This window comes from Ahaetulla prasina, chromosome 2 (genome assembly GCF_028640845.1).
Source record: "Ahaetulla prasina isolate Xishuangbanna chromosome 2, ASM2864084v1, whole genome shotgun sequence".
Lineage (NCBI taxonomy): Eukaryota > Metazoa > Chordata > Lepidosauria > Squamata > Colubridae > Ahaetulla > Ahaetulla prasina.
Window position 1 is genome coordinate 19,902,375 of NC_080540.1, and position 14,341 is coordinate 19,916,715.

Here is a 14,341-nt window from a genome sequence, read left to right on the forward strand (position 1 = left end):
TTATGCATTGTGGATATTAATTGCTGCCCTTATGGCAGATTTCATGGACGTTTCAATCCAACCATGTGGATGAGCTGTGTATTCACCAGCAAAGTGGATCCTCCTTTCATTCTGAGCCAGTATATGAGAATAATGGGTAATCTGATATGGGGTGTATGTGGTGATTGCTCCCATAGAGTATTGGTCAAGGGTCCATTTTTGTACCACGTATTTGCCACAGACCGATTTGAGATAAATTTTAGATACTTGATGGATTTCCACAAGGTCATCCATCACCACATCAATGCACTTTTCATCACTGAGTGCCGTATAGAATTCAGAGTCAGAATACCAAGTATAGGATGCCAGAAGGACGCCTATTCCGTGGGAGAAGTTATGATTTGGATAGTAAATTATTCGTGATGGGAGATCTGTGATTGATCTCCCTCCGTGGATCCCCTCCTTTTCCCAAAACTTCTCAGTGCAAACCAAGGCAATTTTAGTAGCACTTGCATAACTCAAAGACCGCAACGCCCGGGTCTTGGGAATGGAAAGAGGTGGTACAAACTTGATGAGTCATGTGGCTTTTGCTGTAGCTGTGATGAGGACAAAGTCAGCAATTAGAGATGTAGACCTGGACAGCCATTTGTAGAAGACTCTCACTTTGTTTTTGCTACAAAGTATCTTCTCCACAGTGCAATTGAAATGGACAATTCTAACCATTTCCCGGAAGAAACTTTGAGGAAGTTGATCAAATCCACCAGTAATTTCATCAAAACTGAATTAGAGAGAAGGAAAAAAACAAATACAAGTACAGTTTATCAAATATTTCTAAGTTATCTCAAAAAATTGTTCATTGTTTCTGAAGACAATGCAATTAATGTCAACTTTGAAACGGGTCGGGCCTGTCGCAGCCACCTTTCCATTTTCAAAGTTGCCAAACAGCTCGGGGGAGGGGGAGGGGAAGAGGCTCGGAATGCAGACCTGCCAAAACAACTTGCTATCTCCTGGGAACCAAGGTCATCCCAACCGCCACTGACTAGAGACTGAACCCCATTTCCAAGGAGATGACACAGCACCCAATTGGACAACAGGACCTGCGACCTAGGAGGGAGGGGGGGAATGCTTAACTTTTAACTATGCAAAAGAGCGGGAAATAGCCAGAATTCTTTTTAAGCTCATCTGTGCCCAATTGAAGTACTCAGAACAATAGTGCTTTGAAGAAGATGGCGTTTCGGAGTACTGATTTGCTTGGGTTCAACAGTCAAAACCTTGACAATACTTGACAATGCAGTCCAATACTAGTTATTTTAGCCCATCTACTTGAGGTCAAAGATTAGTTTCTGTTCAGTACTACTGTTTCTTGTCTTATTTTTTTAAACTCGGAAATAAGCGCTTGGTCTTATTTTCAGGGAAGCCTTTTATTTTGGGGTGCGTGGAGGAAACCAGAGGAAATGGCCGGGACCGGCTGCCCATGTGTTTAAATATTTTCAGGGAGGGCTTATTTTCAGGGAGGGGCTTATTTTAGCGCATGTGCTCAAAAGCCCAATTGGGCTTATTATCAGGGGATATCTTATTTTAGGGGAAACAGGGTATTTTAACTGTTATAATCACCAAGAAGATAGTAAATATAATTTATATTCAATAAAAAGTTAGAGAAAAAATTTAACTTATCAAAATAAATAACAAAAAATGCATTAAATGGAAAAAAAATATACATGAAATAAACTATTTTAAAAAGTAGCCTTTGGTTCCCCACCACCATCATCTTGTTTACCTGCTATTTGAAAAAAAGAAATGATCCATAACAGAAATAAGGAATGAGTTATGAAATCCAGATTCTTTATTCAGGAAATCACCAATCATCTCAACAGCTCCTGTGCTCAAATTTCCTTCCTTAATGAGATATTCCTAATATACAAAGAATATGATGGGGGAAATGCTGAATTTTGTCACTCATGAATATACAGTAGAATTCTTCTTTGATTGCATGGATCTAACGCAAAGGCAGAAAACTTTAGGAGATCAAGAACTTCTGGAAAAATGCAGTAGGTAGGTGAATGAGGGAAACAGTATGGCAACATATCCAGAGGCTACCACAGTGATAGCAAATCTATGACACATATGTCAAAGGTGACACACCATGATGTTTTGGATGACATTCCAATGTTCACTCACATCCAACAACAACTATTCTCGAAAGCATGCCCCATTCTCATGTGATTTTTTGGGGGGGTTACTGGAAACAACATAATCATCTGAAGAAGATTTTTTATTTTGTAAGAAAAATGAATAATAACATCAGTTTTACCTTTGTGGAAAATGAATCATATTTTTCCTTCAGAAGAGTACAGTTGTCTGTGACCTGAGCAGGAGAATACATATAGTTAGTTGCAACTTCCTTCCAGTTGCAACAGTCTTTGCATTTGCCTTGCAATCCAGTACCAAGGATACTGTAAAATCCCCATTTCCTCCTGATCAGCTGGGACTTGGGAGACAGAGAATAGATGGGGGTGGGACCAGTCAGAATTTATACTACCAGTTCTCCAAACTACTTAAAATTTCCGCTACTGGTTTTCCAGAACTGGTCAGAACCTGTTGAAACCCACCTCTGTTCCATACATCACATTCAAAGTCTTTTGTAAATCAAACTTAGCTTGAGGAATTTAGTTGTAAACTTGCATATATAACAAAGCACCTGAATATATGGTATTCTTAGTTTAACATAACATAACATCAGAGTTGGAAGGGACCTTGGAGGCCTTCTAGTCCAACCCCCTGCCCAGGCAGGAAACCCTACACCATCTCAGTCAGATGGTTATCCAACATTTTCTTAAAAATTTCCAGTGTTGGAGCATTCACAACTTCTGAAGGCAAGTCGTTCCATTTATTAATTGTTCTAACTGTCAGGAAATTTCTCCTTAGTTCTAAGTTGCTTCTTTCTTTGATCAGTTTCCACCCATTGCTTCTTGTTCTACCCTCAGGTGCTTTGGTGAACAGCCCGACTCCCTTTTCTTTGTGGCAGCCCCTGAGATATTGGAACACTGCTATCATGTCTCCCCTAGTCCTTCTTTTTGTTAAACTAGACATACCCAGTTCCTGCAACCGTTCTTCATATGTTTTATCCTCCAGTCCCCTAATCATCTTTGTTGCTCTTCTCTGCACTCTTTCTAGAGTCTCAACATCTTTTTTACATTGTGGCGACCAAAACTGGATGCAATATTCCAAGTGTGGCCTTACCAAGGCATTATAAAGTGGCACTAACACTTCACGTGCTCTTGATTCTATCCCTCTGTTTATGCAACCCAGAACTGTGTTGGCTTTTTTAACAGGTGCTGCACACTGCTGGCTCATATCTAAATGGTTGTCCACTAGGACTCCAAGATCCCTCTCACAGGTACTACTATTGAGCAAGGTACCACATATACGGTACTGGTGCATTTTGTTTTTTTGGCCTAAATGTAGAACCTTACTTTTTTCACTGTTGAATTTCATTTTGTTAGATAGCGCCCAATGTTCAAGTCTGTCAAGATCTTTCAGTTTTATTCATTGCATGTAATATTACATGTAATAATAAATGTAATTCTGGAAGGCGCTGAAGACCTGGTTCTGCCAGGGGAGCTGGGGAACCCAGAGCGGGATGGAGCCCATTAAATGGCTCATGTGAACTGCTATTGCCGGGGTGAGTGACAGGGGGTGATTTTATTAGGATTTTATTATTATATTAATTTATTTGATTTTTAAATTAGTTGTATGGTTTTAAATGTGGTTTTTATATTCTGTAAGCCGCCTTGAGTCGCCATAGGCGAAAGGCAACAATATAAATTCAATCAATCAATCAATCAATCTAGATAGAAAGGTTTTTATATAAGGGCCCTTTCATAAAATTGTATCTACTTAATTATTTATTTAATATGCAAAGTGATTCTAGGTGGTTTAACCATAATATAAATATCAATAGTGCTTAGATTTATATACCGCTTTACAATGCTTTACAGCCTTCTCTAAGTGGTTTACAAAGTCAGGATATTGCCCCCAACAATTTGGGTCCTCATTTTACCTACCTCGGAAAGATGGAAGACTGAGTCAACCTTGAGTCAACCTTGAGTTGGTGAGATTTGAACTACCAAATTGCAGGCAGCCGGCAGTCAGCAGAAGTAGCCTGTAGTACCACTACACTATGGTGGCTCTAAAACTATTAAAAGTATTAAAAAATCCTTAAGACTATTAAAATCATTAAAAACTAGACTGAATTGTGTGACTCGATTATTTAATGCACACTTTTTTAAATATTCCATGTCATTTAAAGTAATATTTTGTATGTGATATAAAGTACTTTACGCACATTGTTTCAGTAAGTATTATAGCAGCCTTCCCCAACGTTTCCCATCCCTGATATTATTCTACCACACTCAAAATACAAACCATAAGTATACGAGTACATTAGATTTGTCTACTTGTACACCTAGTTTACTCCTTAAAACTACCTTGCTCAGCATCTCATCTAACAGCTGCTTTGCAGACTTTCCCTCCTCATTGGGGTTAAGTTGGTATCCAAAGTTTTCAGGATTATGGGGTGTCATTTTTCGTCTGACATTTTGAATTAAATACCAGCCATTCTGATCATTCTGATTAAATGGGTTTAGACCAAGTTTGAACTTTTTAATGTATTCACGTACAATTCTGTGAAGGGAAAAAGAAACCCAAATTTATTTGCGAACTTATTGCTTTATCACAGCAAGAGAAAAACACAAATTTGTCAGATTAAGGATTGTTCTGCTTAACAATCTGTAGCCTTATCTGGTTCTCAACGACCACCAAGGACAATTGTCTGTCCCTACCATTGTTCTCCTGGAATTACATCTTAGAAACAGACTCTTCCATGATCCAAGTAATAGCTTGCAATCTTAATGACTACTTCCTTTGCTCCTCCATTAATTGGTATAACCCCCCCCCACTGTAAAATTATATTTTTAAAAAAGTTTCACACCTCAGCTTTCCATGACAAAAACAGAGTCTTTATAGGTGAGTCAAACAATTTCAAGGAAGTATCTATCCTTAATTTAATACAAAAGTTTGAAATAATAGTATAGTTTCCAAAATCACACCATTCTAGTCCTAGTCCTAGATGACCTCTGGAGGGCCAGGGACAGGGGCTGTTCCTCCGCCTTGGTCCTATTAGATCTTTCAGCGGCTTTTGATACCATCGACCATGGTATCCTGCTGCGCCGGTTGGAGGGATTGGGAGTGGGAGGCACCGTTTATCGGTGGTTCTCCTCCTATCTCTCTGACCGGTCGCAGTCGGTGTTGACAGGGGGGCAGAGGTCGTCCTCGAGGGGCCTCACTTGTGGGGTACCCCAGGGGTCGATTCTCTCGCCTACCCTGTTCAACATCTACATGAAGCCGCTGGGTGAGGTCATCAGTGGGTTCGGGGTGAGTTATCATCTGTACGCTGATGACACTCAGCTGTACTTTTCCACCCCGGACCACCCCAACGAAGCGGTCGAAGTGCTGTCCCGGTGCCTGGAAGCCGACGGGTCTGGATGGGGAGAAACAGACTCAAGCTCAATCCTCCAAGACGGAGTGGCTGTGGATTCCGGCACCCGGTACAGTCAGCTGCATCCGCAGCTGACTGTTGGGGCAGTTAGTGGCCCCAAAGGAGGTGGTTCGCAACTTGGGCGCCTCCTGGATGGCCGGCTGTCCTTGAGGAACATCTGGCAGCCGCCACCAGGAGGGCTTTTACCAAGTTCGCTTGGTTCGCCAGTTGCGCCCCTTCCTTGACCGGGATGCCTTATGCACGGTCACCACGCCTGGTTACGCCTCGCTGGATTATTGCAATGCTCTCTACATGGGGCTGCCCTTGAGGTGCACCCGGAGGCTGCAGTTAGTCCAGAATGCAGCTGCGCGAGTGGTAATGGGAGCCGCCGAGGCTCCCACGTAACACCTCTGCTCCGTAGTTTGCACTGGCTTCCTGTGGTCTTCGGTGCGCTTCAAGATCCTGGTTACCACCTTTAAAGCGCCCATGGCTTAGGACCCGGTACTTACGAGACCGCCTGCTGTTACCAGATGCCTCCCATCGACCAGACGCCTCACAGAGAGGGCCTTCTCAGGGTGCCGTCCGCCAAACAATGTCGGCTGGCGGCTCCCAGGGTAGGGCCTTCTGTGGGAGCACCGACGCCTGGAACGAACTCCCCTGGCTTACGCCAAGTTCCTGATCTTCGGACCTTCCGTCGTGAGCTAAAAACATACTTATTTATTCAAGCAGGACTGGCATAAATAGTGATTTTAAATTGGGGTTTTAGAGATTTTAAACATTTGTAAATTTTTTAATTTTTAAATTATCGGCCATTTATTAATAGTTTCTTTTAATTTCTTTTAATTGTATATACTCTGTATTTTATTTCGGCTGTACACCGCCCTGAGTCCTTCGGGAGAAGGGCGGTATAAAAATCTAATAAAACTAAACTAAACTAAACTAGTCTCTGGAACTCTCCACCACCATTCAAAATTTAGCTGTCCTTGACACAGCTGGCATTTCTGAAAACTTTAAAAATGTGGCCATTTTGCCAGGTTTAGGACATTGATGTGGCCCATGAAATTGCCTACCAATTTATAGAGATTTATTATGGCTATGGGAGGGGTGGGCTTCTCTGCACAGTTGCTGGGTGGGTGTGGCCATGATGGGCGTGGCCTAGTCAGCCTCCTGCACCACAGCAGGGGGAGCGTTTTTGCTCTTCCGGCTTTCCTCAAGCCTCCGGGAGGGCAAAAACAGCCTGCCAAGGCTCTGGAGGCCCTCTGGAGGCCAGAACAGGCCCGTTTCTGGTGTTCCTGAAGTTCCAGTAGTCCCGTTTTTCACCCTCCCTGAGCCTCCACACACGCCCTGCACTCACCTGCATCCAAAACGGGCCACAATGGGGACTCCTGGGAGGGGAGGGGTGGGTGGGGCCAGCCAGGTGTGGGATTTGAGGGTTCTCCGAACAGCACAGAATCTTAGCTAGAGGTTCTCGTGAACCCCTACGAACCCCCTGCATCCTACCCATGGGCTATTGTTATTAGATGTCTTTAAATGAGTTTTACTTTCATATGGGCCACCCAGGAATGATGTTGCAAGATGTACTAGTGCAGGCTTTCTGGATAGTTTTCAGAGGCAAGTCCTTATCAACACAACTGTTGTCCTCTTCCAGTAGCAATTTAGCAGTTCTCATTTTTCTAACGATATACCTAGCATTTCAGGAAGGCAACACTTTATTAAATGTGAATGGATTTGCCTCTTGGATCAGATGATGGATGGAGAAAGACCTTTCAATCAACCTTACCTGTGAGTTTTGGGCAATCGCATCGGCCCCACATCCACATACCAGTCGTCTTCTCGGTGAGTCTTTATGCGTCCTCCCACACGGTTACTGGCTTCCAAGATCACAACCTAGGAGAAAAGAGTACTGATGAGGAATGGATTGTTCTAATTTCTCTCTCTTCTCATTAAGTGTTTGGTGATCTGTACCTATGTCTGCCTCCCCTTGCAAATCTCCCTTTGATTTCATGTGAACCTTGATTTACCTTTTCAAACCCTTATTGGCTGGAGTTATATTCTCTGTTGACTTTTAATATATTACAGCAATTATTATAAAGTTTGGTCTTTTAATTCCTCCTCCTTCTCCCACTCCCTCTCTCAAAGCCTACTTGGACAAGTCCCTACAGTTTTATTGGAAAATTATTTTCAGAAGTCATTTGCCATTGCTTCCTTCCAGGGTCTGGGAAAGAGTGACTGGCCCAGGGTCATCCAATTGGATCTGAACCTAAGGCAGAACTAGAATTCACAGCTTGTTGTCTTAATGTCTACTCTATACTGGCTCCTCTAGGAGACCATTGATTAAATAAAAAATTCAGATAATTTAAGTAAATATTCACAAATAATAATTAATTTTTAGTCATTATATTATTCAGGATGCAGGCTACTTCTGCTGATCATTGGCTGCCAGCAGTTTAGCAGTTTAATTCTCATGGGCTCAAGATTGACTCAGCCTTCCATTCTTCAGAGGTCAGTAAAATGGGGAACCAGATTGTTGGGCCAATATGCTAACTCTGGAAACAACTTAGAGGGGGCTGTAAAGCACTGTGTAGTGGTATATAAGTGCTATTCATCAAATATTATAGAAGTAGTCCTTAACTTACAACTGTGATTGGGACCAGAATTTCCATTACTGAGCAAGGCACTTGTTAAGTGAGGTGTTCCCAATTTTACCATTTTTTGCCATGGTTGTTAAGCAAATCACATGGTTGTTAAGCAAACCCAGCTTTCCCCATTGACTTTGCTTATCAGAAGCCAGCTGGGAAGGTTGTGAATGGTGATTTACATGACCATCATAAATACATGCCAGTTGCCACACATCCAAATTTTGATCATGTGACCATGTGGATGCTGTCGTAAGTATAAGGACTTGTCATAAATCACTTCTTTCAGTACCGTTGTGACTTCAAAAGGTCACTAAACAAACAGTTGAAAGTCAAAGACTACCTTTAACTCTACCATCCCAATGACTCCTTGTGTTCCGAAACCATCCCAAACACATCTAATTTGTCTTTTCATCAGCTGAGTAAAAAAGGCAATTGGGTAATTACCTGATGTCCAGCTTCTCTGAGTAATTTGGCGGCAGTCAATCCACTAATTCCTGCTCCAACAATCACAATTGTCTTAGGTTTCCAGGTCCTTCTTAGACCATGCCTAGCAGTAGCCAGCCAGTTTTCATATTCAGGCTCCTTGAAACACTCTTCCACATTGGTAACATGATTTTCTGATCTGGGCACACCCAAGAATAGTACTAAAAGTAATAGTACTGGAAATAAGCAAAAACAGATAATAATTTATTTTTATCCTAAATATCTCTTTTTATTCTTTACTTATATCCACTTGCATCTAGCCGCTTTTGAATATTTTAAAGTATGGACAATAGATTGACAAACATTGCAACATGGAGTCCATGTTGTCAGAGTTTGGAACATTTCAATCCCTTTGGCTCCTCCCCAATTTTTTGTTCTCATCCCCAGCAGCTAATCAGCATGTCTACTGGGCATCCGCTCTGGGGGAGGGGAGAAACGGATATTTTTAGCTATAGTGGTTAAGGCATAGGAGTGCAAACTAGGAGGTGGTGAGCTCTAGTCCCGCTCTAGGCACAAAGCCAGCTGGGGAACTTTAAGCTGTGGTGGGTTTCAAAATTTTTTACTACCGGTTCTGTGGGTGTGGCTTGGTGGGTGTGGCTTGGCGAGCGTGACAGGGTAAGGTTACTTCAAAATCCCCATTCCCTCCCCACCCCACTAACCTGCTCTGGGAAGAAATCAAAGTCCCCCCTCTTCATTTCCCAAAATAAAATATTACTCCTAAGAAAAGGCTCCCAGAAAAGAAGAAAAAATCAAGCTGCTAACAAAGGAACCTGCCTGAGGCTCATTCCACATTCCTGCCAGCTGCATAAAGGAAACTCTGAAAGAAGAAAACAGCTACCGGTGCCTAGAAATAATAGAAAGTGGAAGCCAGAAGTTCGGCTCCATTTATAAGCAGAAAGAAAACTCATTCAAGACAGGATATTTCACAATGGAAATAACCCAAACCTTTTAAGAAACACAAAGCCCATGTTGCACAAACCCCAAAACTTCAAAAACATAGAACCATATAAGAATCCTTCCTCTTATCCAGTTTGTTGTTCAGCTGACCCAGAAATGAGCTGCTGAATGTCACTTCACTTCTGCAAGTAAAAAACTCCTTCCAGCAGCTGCTTCTTGGCTTGTCAATTTAAAGCAACGGCTTCTTGTTTTGTTTTTTCTTTGCCAAGCGATATCCTGGCTGAAAAGCAAGCCTGATTTTTTCCTTCTAGCCAATCATCTGGGACTCGGGAGGCAACGAATAGATTGGGGGCGGGGCCAGGCAGAGGTGGTATTTACCGGTTCTCCAAACGACTCAAAATTTCCACTATTGGTTCACAAGAACCGGTCAGAACCGGCTGAAACCCACCTCTGACTTTGAGCCAATCACTTTCTCTCAGCTCTAGGAAACAGGGAATGGCAAATCATTTCTGAAGTTGTTCCCAAGAAAACTGCATGAGTATGTCTATGTTTTGGCAAGACCTAGGGTTAAAATTGATGTAAAAGCATTCCCACCAGCCATATCAAAAAAAATCTAGCTACTGCTATTAATAATCCAGTATGATTTTTATGAAAAGTCTCAGGTATGATTGGAAATGGAAAATCGTGTTAATGATGGGTTAAAATATTGTTGATGATGGATTTCCCAAAAAAATGCAATATAAAGGCAAGCCGACTGGATGGGGAATCACAGCCTTATATTAGCATTAGAATTTTAGAATTAGAATTTTAGAATTAGAATTTTAGAATTAGAATTGGAATTCTTTTTTGGCCAAGTGTGAATAGACACAGAAGGAATGTGTCCAGTGCATAAGGTCTCAGTGTACATACAACAATGGTGATTGATCATTATCATAGTCATTGTAAAAATATATTCCATGTGTTTTGCAATTTACTGTAACACAGAGGATTTATAAAAATATATTTTATGCAGTTGAATTTATAACATTGTAATTATCCTGAGGAATATCAAATTGTTTTGAATAATGTGCACAATGTTCAGAATAATCTAAGTCCAATTAATTACGTTTCTGTAACATTTAATTTAGATGGCTGCTCATCTTATGTAAGCAGCACTGAGAGGCATATATAGTTAAAGCCAATAATATAATAATACAAAATAGAAATTAAAAGGTAACAGAACCCAACAAGAATAAAGCAAAAAAACAGCAGCTCTGATATGTCACTTTTCCCTGTTCTTCAATTCCCATGCTATTCTAAAATTTCTTCTTTTGTGTTTTTGGTTCATAAATATTAAATGCTGACTCATTTATGTGGTCAAATGCTTCAAAGGGTAATGGGAATATATGATTCATGATCTAATAAACTTTTTTTTGAAATTAGGGCCGTAATAGCTCAGGCTGTAAGAAGCCTGTTATTAAAACACAGTAGCCTGCAATTACTGCAGGTTCAAGCCCGGCCCGAGGTTGACTCAGCCTTCCATCCTTTATAAGGTAGGTAAAATGAGGACCCAGATTGTTGGGGGGGGCAATAAGTTGACTTTGTAAATATACAAATAGAATGAGACTATTGCCTTATACACTGTAAGCCGCCCTGAGTCTTCGGAGAAGGGCGGGATATAAATGTAAATTAAAAAAAAAATTGAGGGGCAAAACGAAAGCTTTCTACTTGAATGATGTAATTATAATAATTCTGCATCCTTTATTCTGAGATAGGTTCTATCTCACTTGTGTTTATGAGATCTGGAAAACCCCACAAAAGATCTAAAAATGAGTAATCAAAGAAGATCTGTGCCATGAATTTCCATTAGAAAATTTGCTTTATAGCAACACTACAGCAGAAGATAAAATAAATGGAGGAATGCAAGTATTAATATGCTAAGCGTTTTTGATTAGGTATGTGGCAAAATATCTTAAATCAGCAATCTCTCATCCACTACGCTGAGATACACACAAATTTCAGCTGATGACACTTTAGAAGTGAGCATTCCAAATCAAATATTTCTGGAAATGGGATCCAAACATTCTACCTAAATTTTTTTAACTACAGAATTCATACTACTGCTATTCATAGTTAACCTACTAATTTAATAAAAGGTTGGTTGGTTCATTTATACAAAATCAGATTTTTGGTCTGCCTAATCCTAACGGTTCCTAATATGGAGTCTTCTGTACATTGACTTCTACTAAGATCACTCAGCATGGCCCAGTGTATGACAGAAAAACACAATAATAAAAATAAGTTTAGCTTACTCTACTACAGAGAAACACAACTCCTGTTCTCCTCAGATCTTTTTCAATAGAAAGATCAGGGACTTAATTTCTGGCTTCATAGGCTTATTATAATACTGAGTTACAAATAGTTACGCATTTTAACCTGCTATGGAAACTCAGAACAGAATAATTCACTTACAGAAGGACTCCATCATCTTTCCATCAGTTGACAGTACTGGCTGTATTTTATGGAGAGCAAGTAGTGCTGAACAGCCTAGTAATGTAGTTGAGAATCCAAGAAAACTGGCTTTCTGACATAAAATCTTTCTCTTGTTTTATAGTGCGATCACTACGCCCAGGGCTATTCCAGCAAATGATGGTTCATTCATGTCATCTGATATGCTTAAGCAAAATTAGGACTGTACATATTCTATGCACCAAGACAAATTCCTTGTGTGTCCAATCACACATTGGGCAATAAAATTCTATTCTATTCTATTCTATTCTATTCTATTCTATTCTATTCTATTCTATTCTATTCTATTCTATTCTATAGCAACAATGCCATGTCACGAATTCCTAGAATATTGCATAGGAAATGCATAAGTTATTTTTATTGCTTTTAAAGTAATAACAGAAAAAGAAAATTAATAGAACAGAAGAACAGTTGTAGTGTAGATACATACATTCTCAAACAAAAGAAAGCAACAATCCATAAAAAGTGCTTTTTTAAAAAAGTGAAAGAAAAACAAAAAAATGCAAAAGAAATAAACAAATTATAATATATTGTTATAACAGATCTACAATTCTGCAATATATACTTACCTAATGCAAATATTATTCAGATACATACATACATATATATATATATATATATATATATATATATATATATATATATATATGTATGTATATATATATATATATGCATATACATACACACATCTATATAACTATCATTCATCTTTAACGTATTGATCTTTGTATAAATGCATCCCATATATCCTTTGAATTATCCATACAAAGTCGACATCTTTAGGCAGTCTATCAGATAGTAGGTGGGAGTGGTGAGTTTAAAAACTTTTTGCTACCAGTTCGGTGGGCGTGGCTAGGTGGGGCATGTGACTGAGTGGGTGTGGCCAACTTGACATCACTCACACCCACACCCACACCCACTCAGTCACATGAACCTCCACCAAGCATGCCCACAGGAAAAGGTAGGAAAAATTTTGGAATTTCCACCTATCTACCCCCACCCTCCCTTCACCAGTTGTCCCCGTTTCCCCTCCTTTAGTGGCCCTGGCTCTAGCCCCGCTTCCTCCTCCACCACCGCCTCTTTTTCAAGCTGCTTACCTTCCGCAGTGTCTGGTCCAGAGTCCGGAAGGCAAACTGACCGGAGTTTTTGGTGACCCCCAGCCAGTTGCTGCTGCTGGAAAGCGGCTGGCAAAGAAGTCTCCCTCTTTGAGAGCCACTTTGTGGCTGCGGTGGCTGGCCGCAGGCTGCTGAATAGTACCAGCAGAAAAAGCTGCTGCCGTTGCCGCCATGCTCTTCGCGCAAACTGGCAAATCCCACCACTGGCTGGCCCTGGCCCTGCTCGCTTTTTTAGGCGTTTTTTGGGCCTTTTTGGCCATTTTTGGGGCCGTTTTCAGGCCGTTTCACCAGGGTTCACCTTTCCCCAAAGGGTAAGGTAAAGTTTAATGACTCCCATCCATCAATATCAGAATTGCATATTTCATTTCAAGACTATATTAAGAATGACAGATAATATAGAGAAGCATGTATGCCTTGCAGCATATGGCACCAGAGAATTGCTCTATAAAGATCTATCTGAATATTATGCAATACCTAAAAATGTTGACACACCATTGCTTTGTATATAAGCACATTACAATGTTGGCATCTTTATTTGCAATCTGACATTCTGAAGAAACTCTAAAAGACTCGTGAGACGCTTTTGTGGAATTCATGCTGATTTTCCTTCACAAAGGACTAATTTCCAGGCCTTTAGCACTGAACCATATCTGAGTGACAATTTATATTTTCTCACAGGTTGAGACCCATTGGGTGATATCCCTGTCAAGATGGGGCCACCACATATAACAGCGGCCCAGGGCCTTCATCCTAACAATTCCGGGATGGCCCTGATGTAATGTAATCAGCATCGATTTCCTCAGAGGGGGAGGAACCACCACCCGATGACCCCATAAGAGGTATCCCCGCTGAGCTGATAGCTCCATCAGCCTCGTCGCATACGGCTGCAACTCCAGCTTGAAGGGACCCCGTGGCCACCCCCTGTTGACCCAGTCCAGGACTTGGGAAATTACATTATCTCGAACCGAAAAACGGGCAATGTCCGCAGCTGATACTGGGAACAGCGAGTCATCTATCAACAAGACTTGGGAGGCTGGCGCAGGGTCTGTCAGCAATGTTGGCAGCAGGAAACAGCTCAACACGTCGGCATGGACCAGATGTTTTCCAGGCCGGTGGCTTAAAGTGTACGAGTACGCAGACAGGAATATTGTCCAACGAGTCATCCGTGGCGACAGTATATGCGG

The 14,341-nt window shown here is 41.1% G+C and overlaps 1 protein-coding gene across 1 annotated transcript; it reads right to left on the bottom strand.

The window, feature by feature from the left end:
* Positions 1-14,320, bottom strand: LOC131190406 (L-amino-acid oxidase-like). The gene is given in 7 exon segments (XM_058167727.1): positions 1-757; positions 1,757-1,890; positions 2,291-2,344; positions 4,467-4,662; positions 7,296-7,402; positions 8,599-8,813; positions 13,834-14,320. Coding segments are annotated over 7 exon segments (1,950 nt in total).
* Between the last annotated feature and the right edge of the window lie 21 nt (positions 14,321-14,341).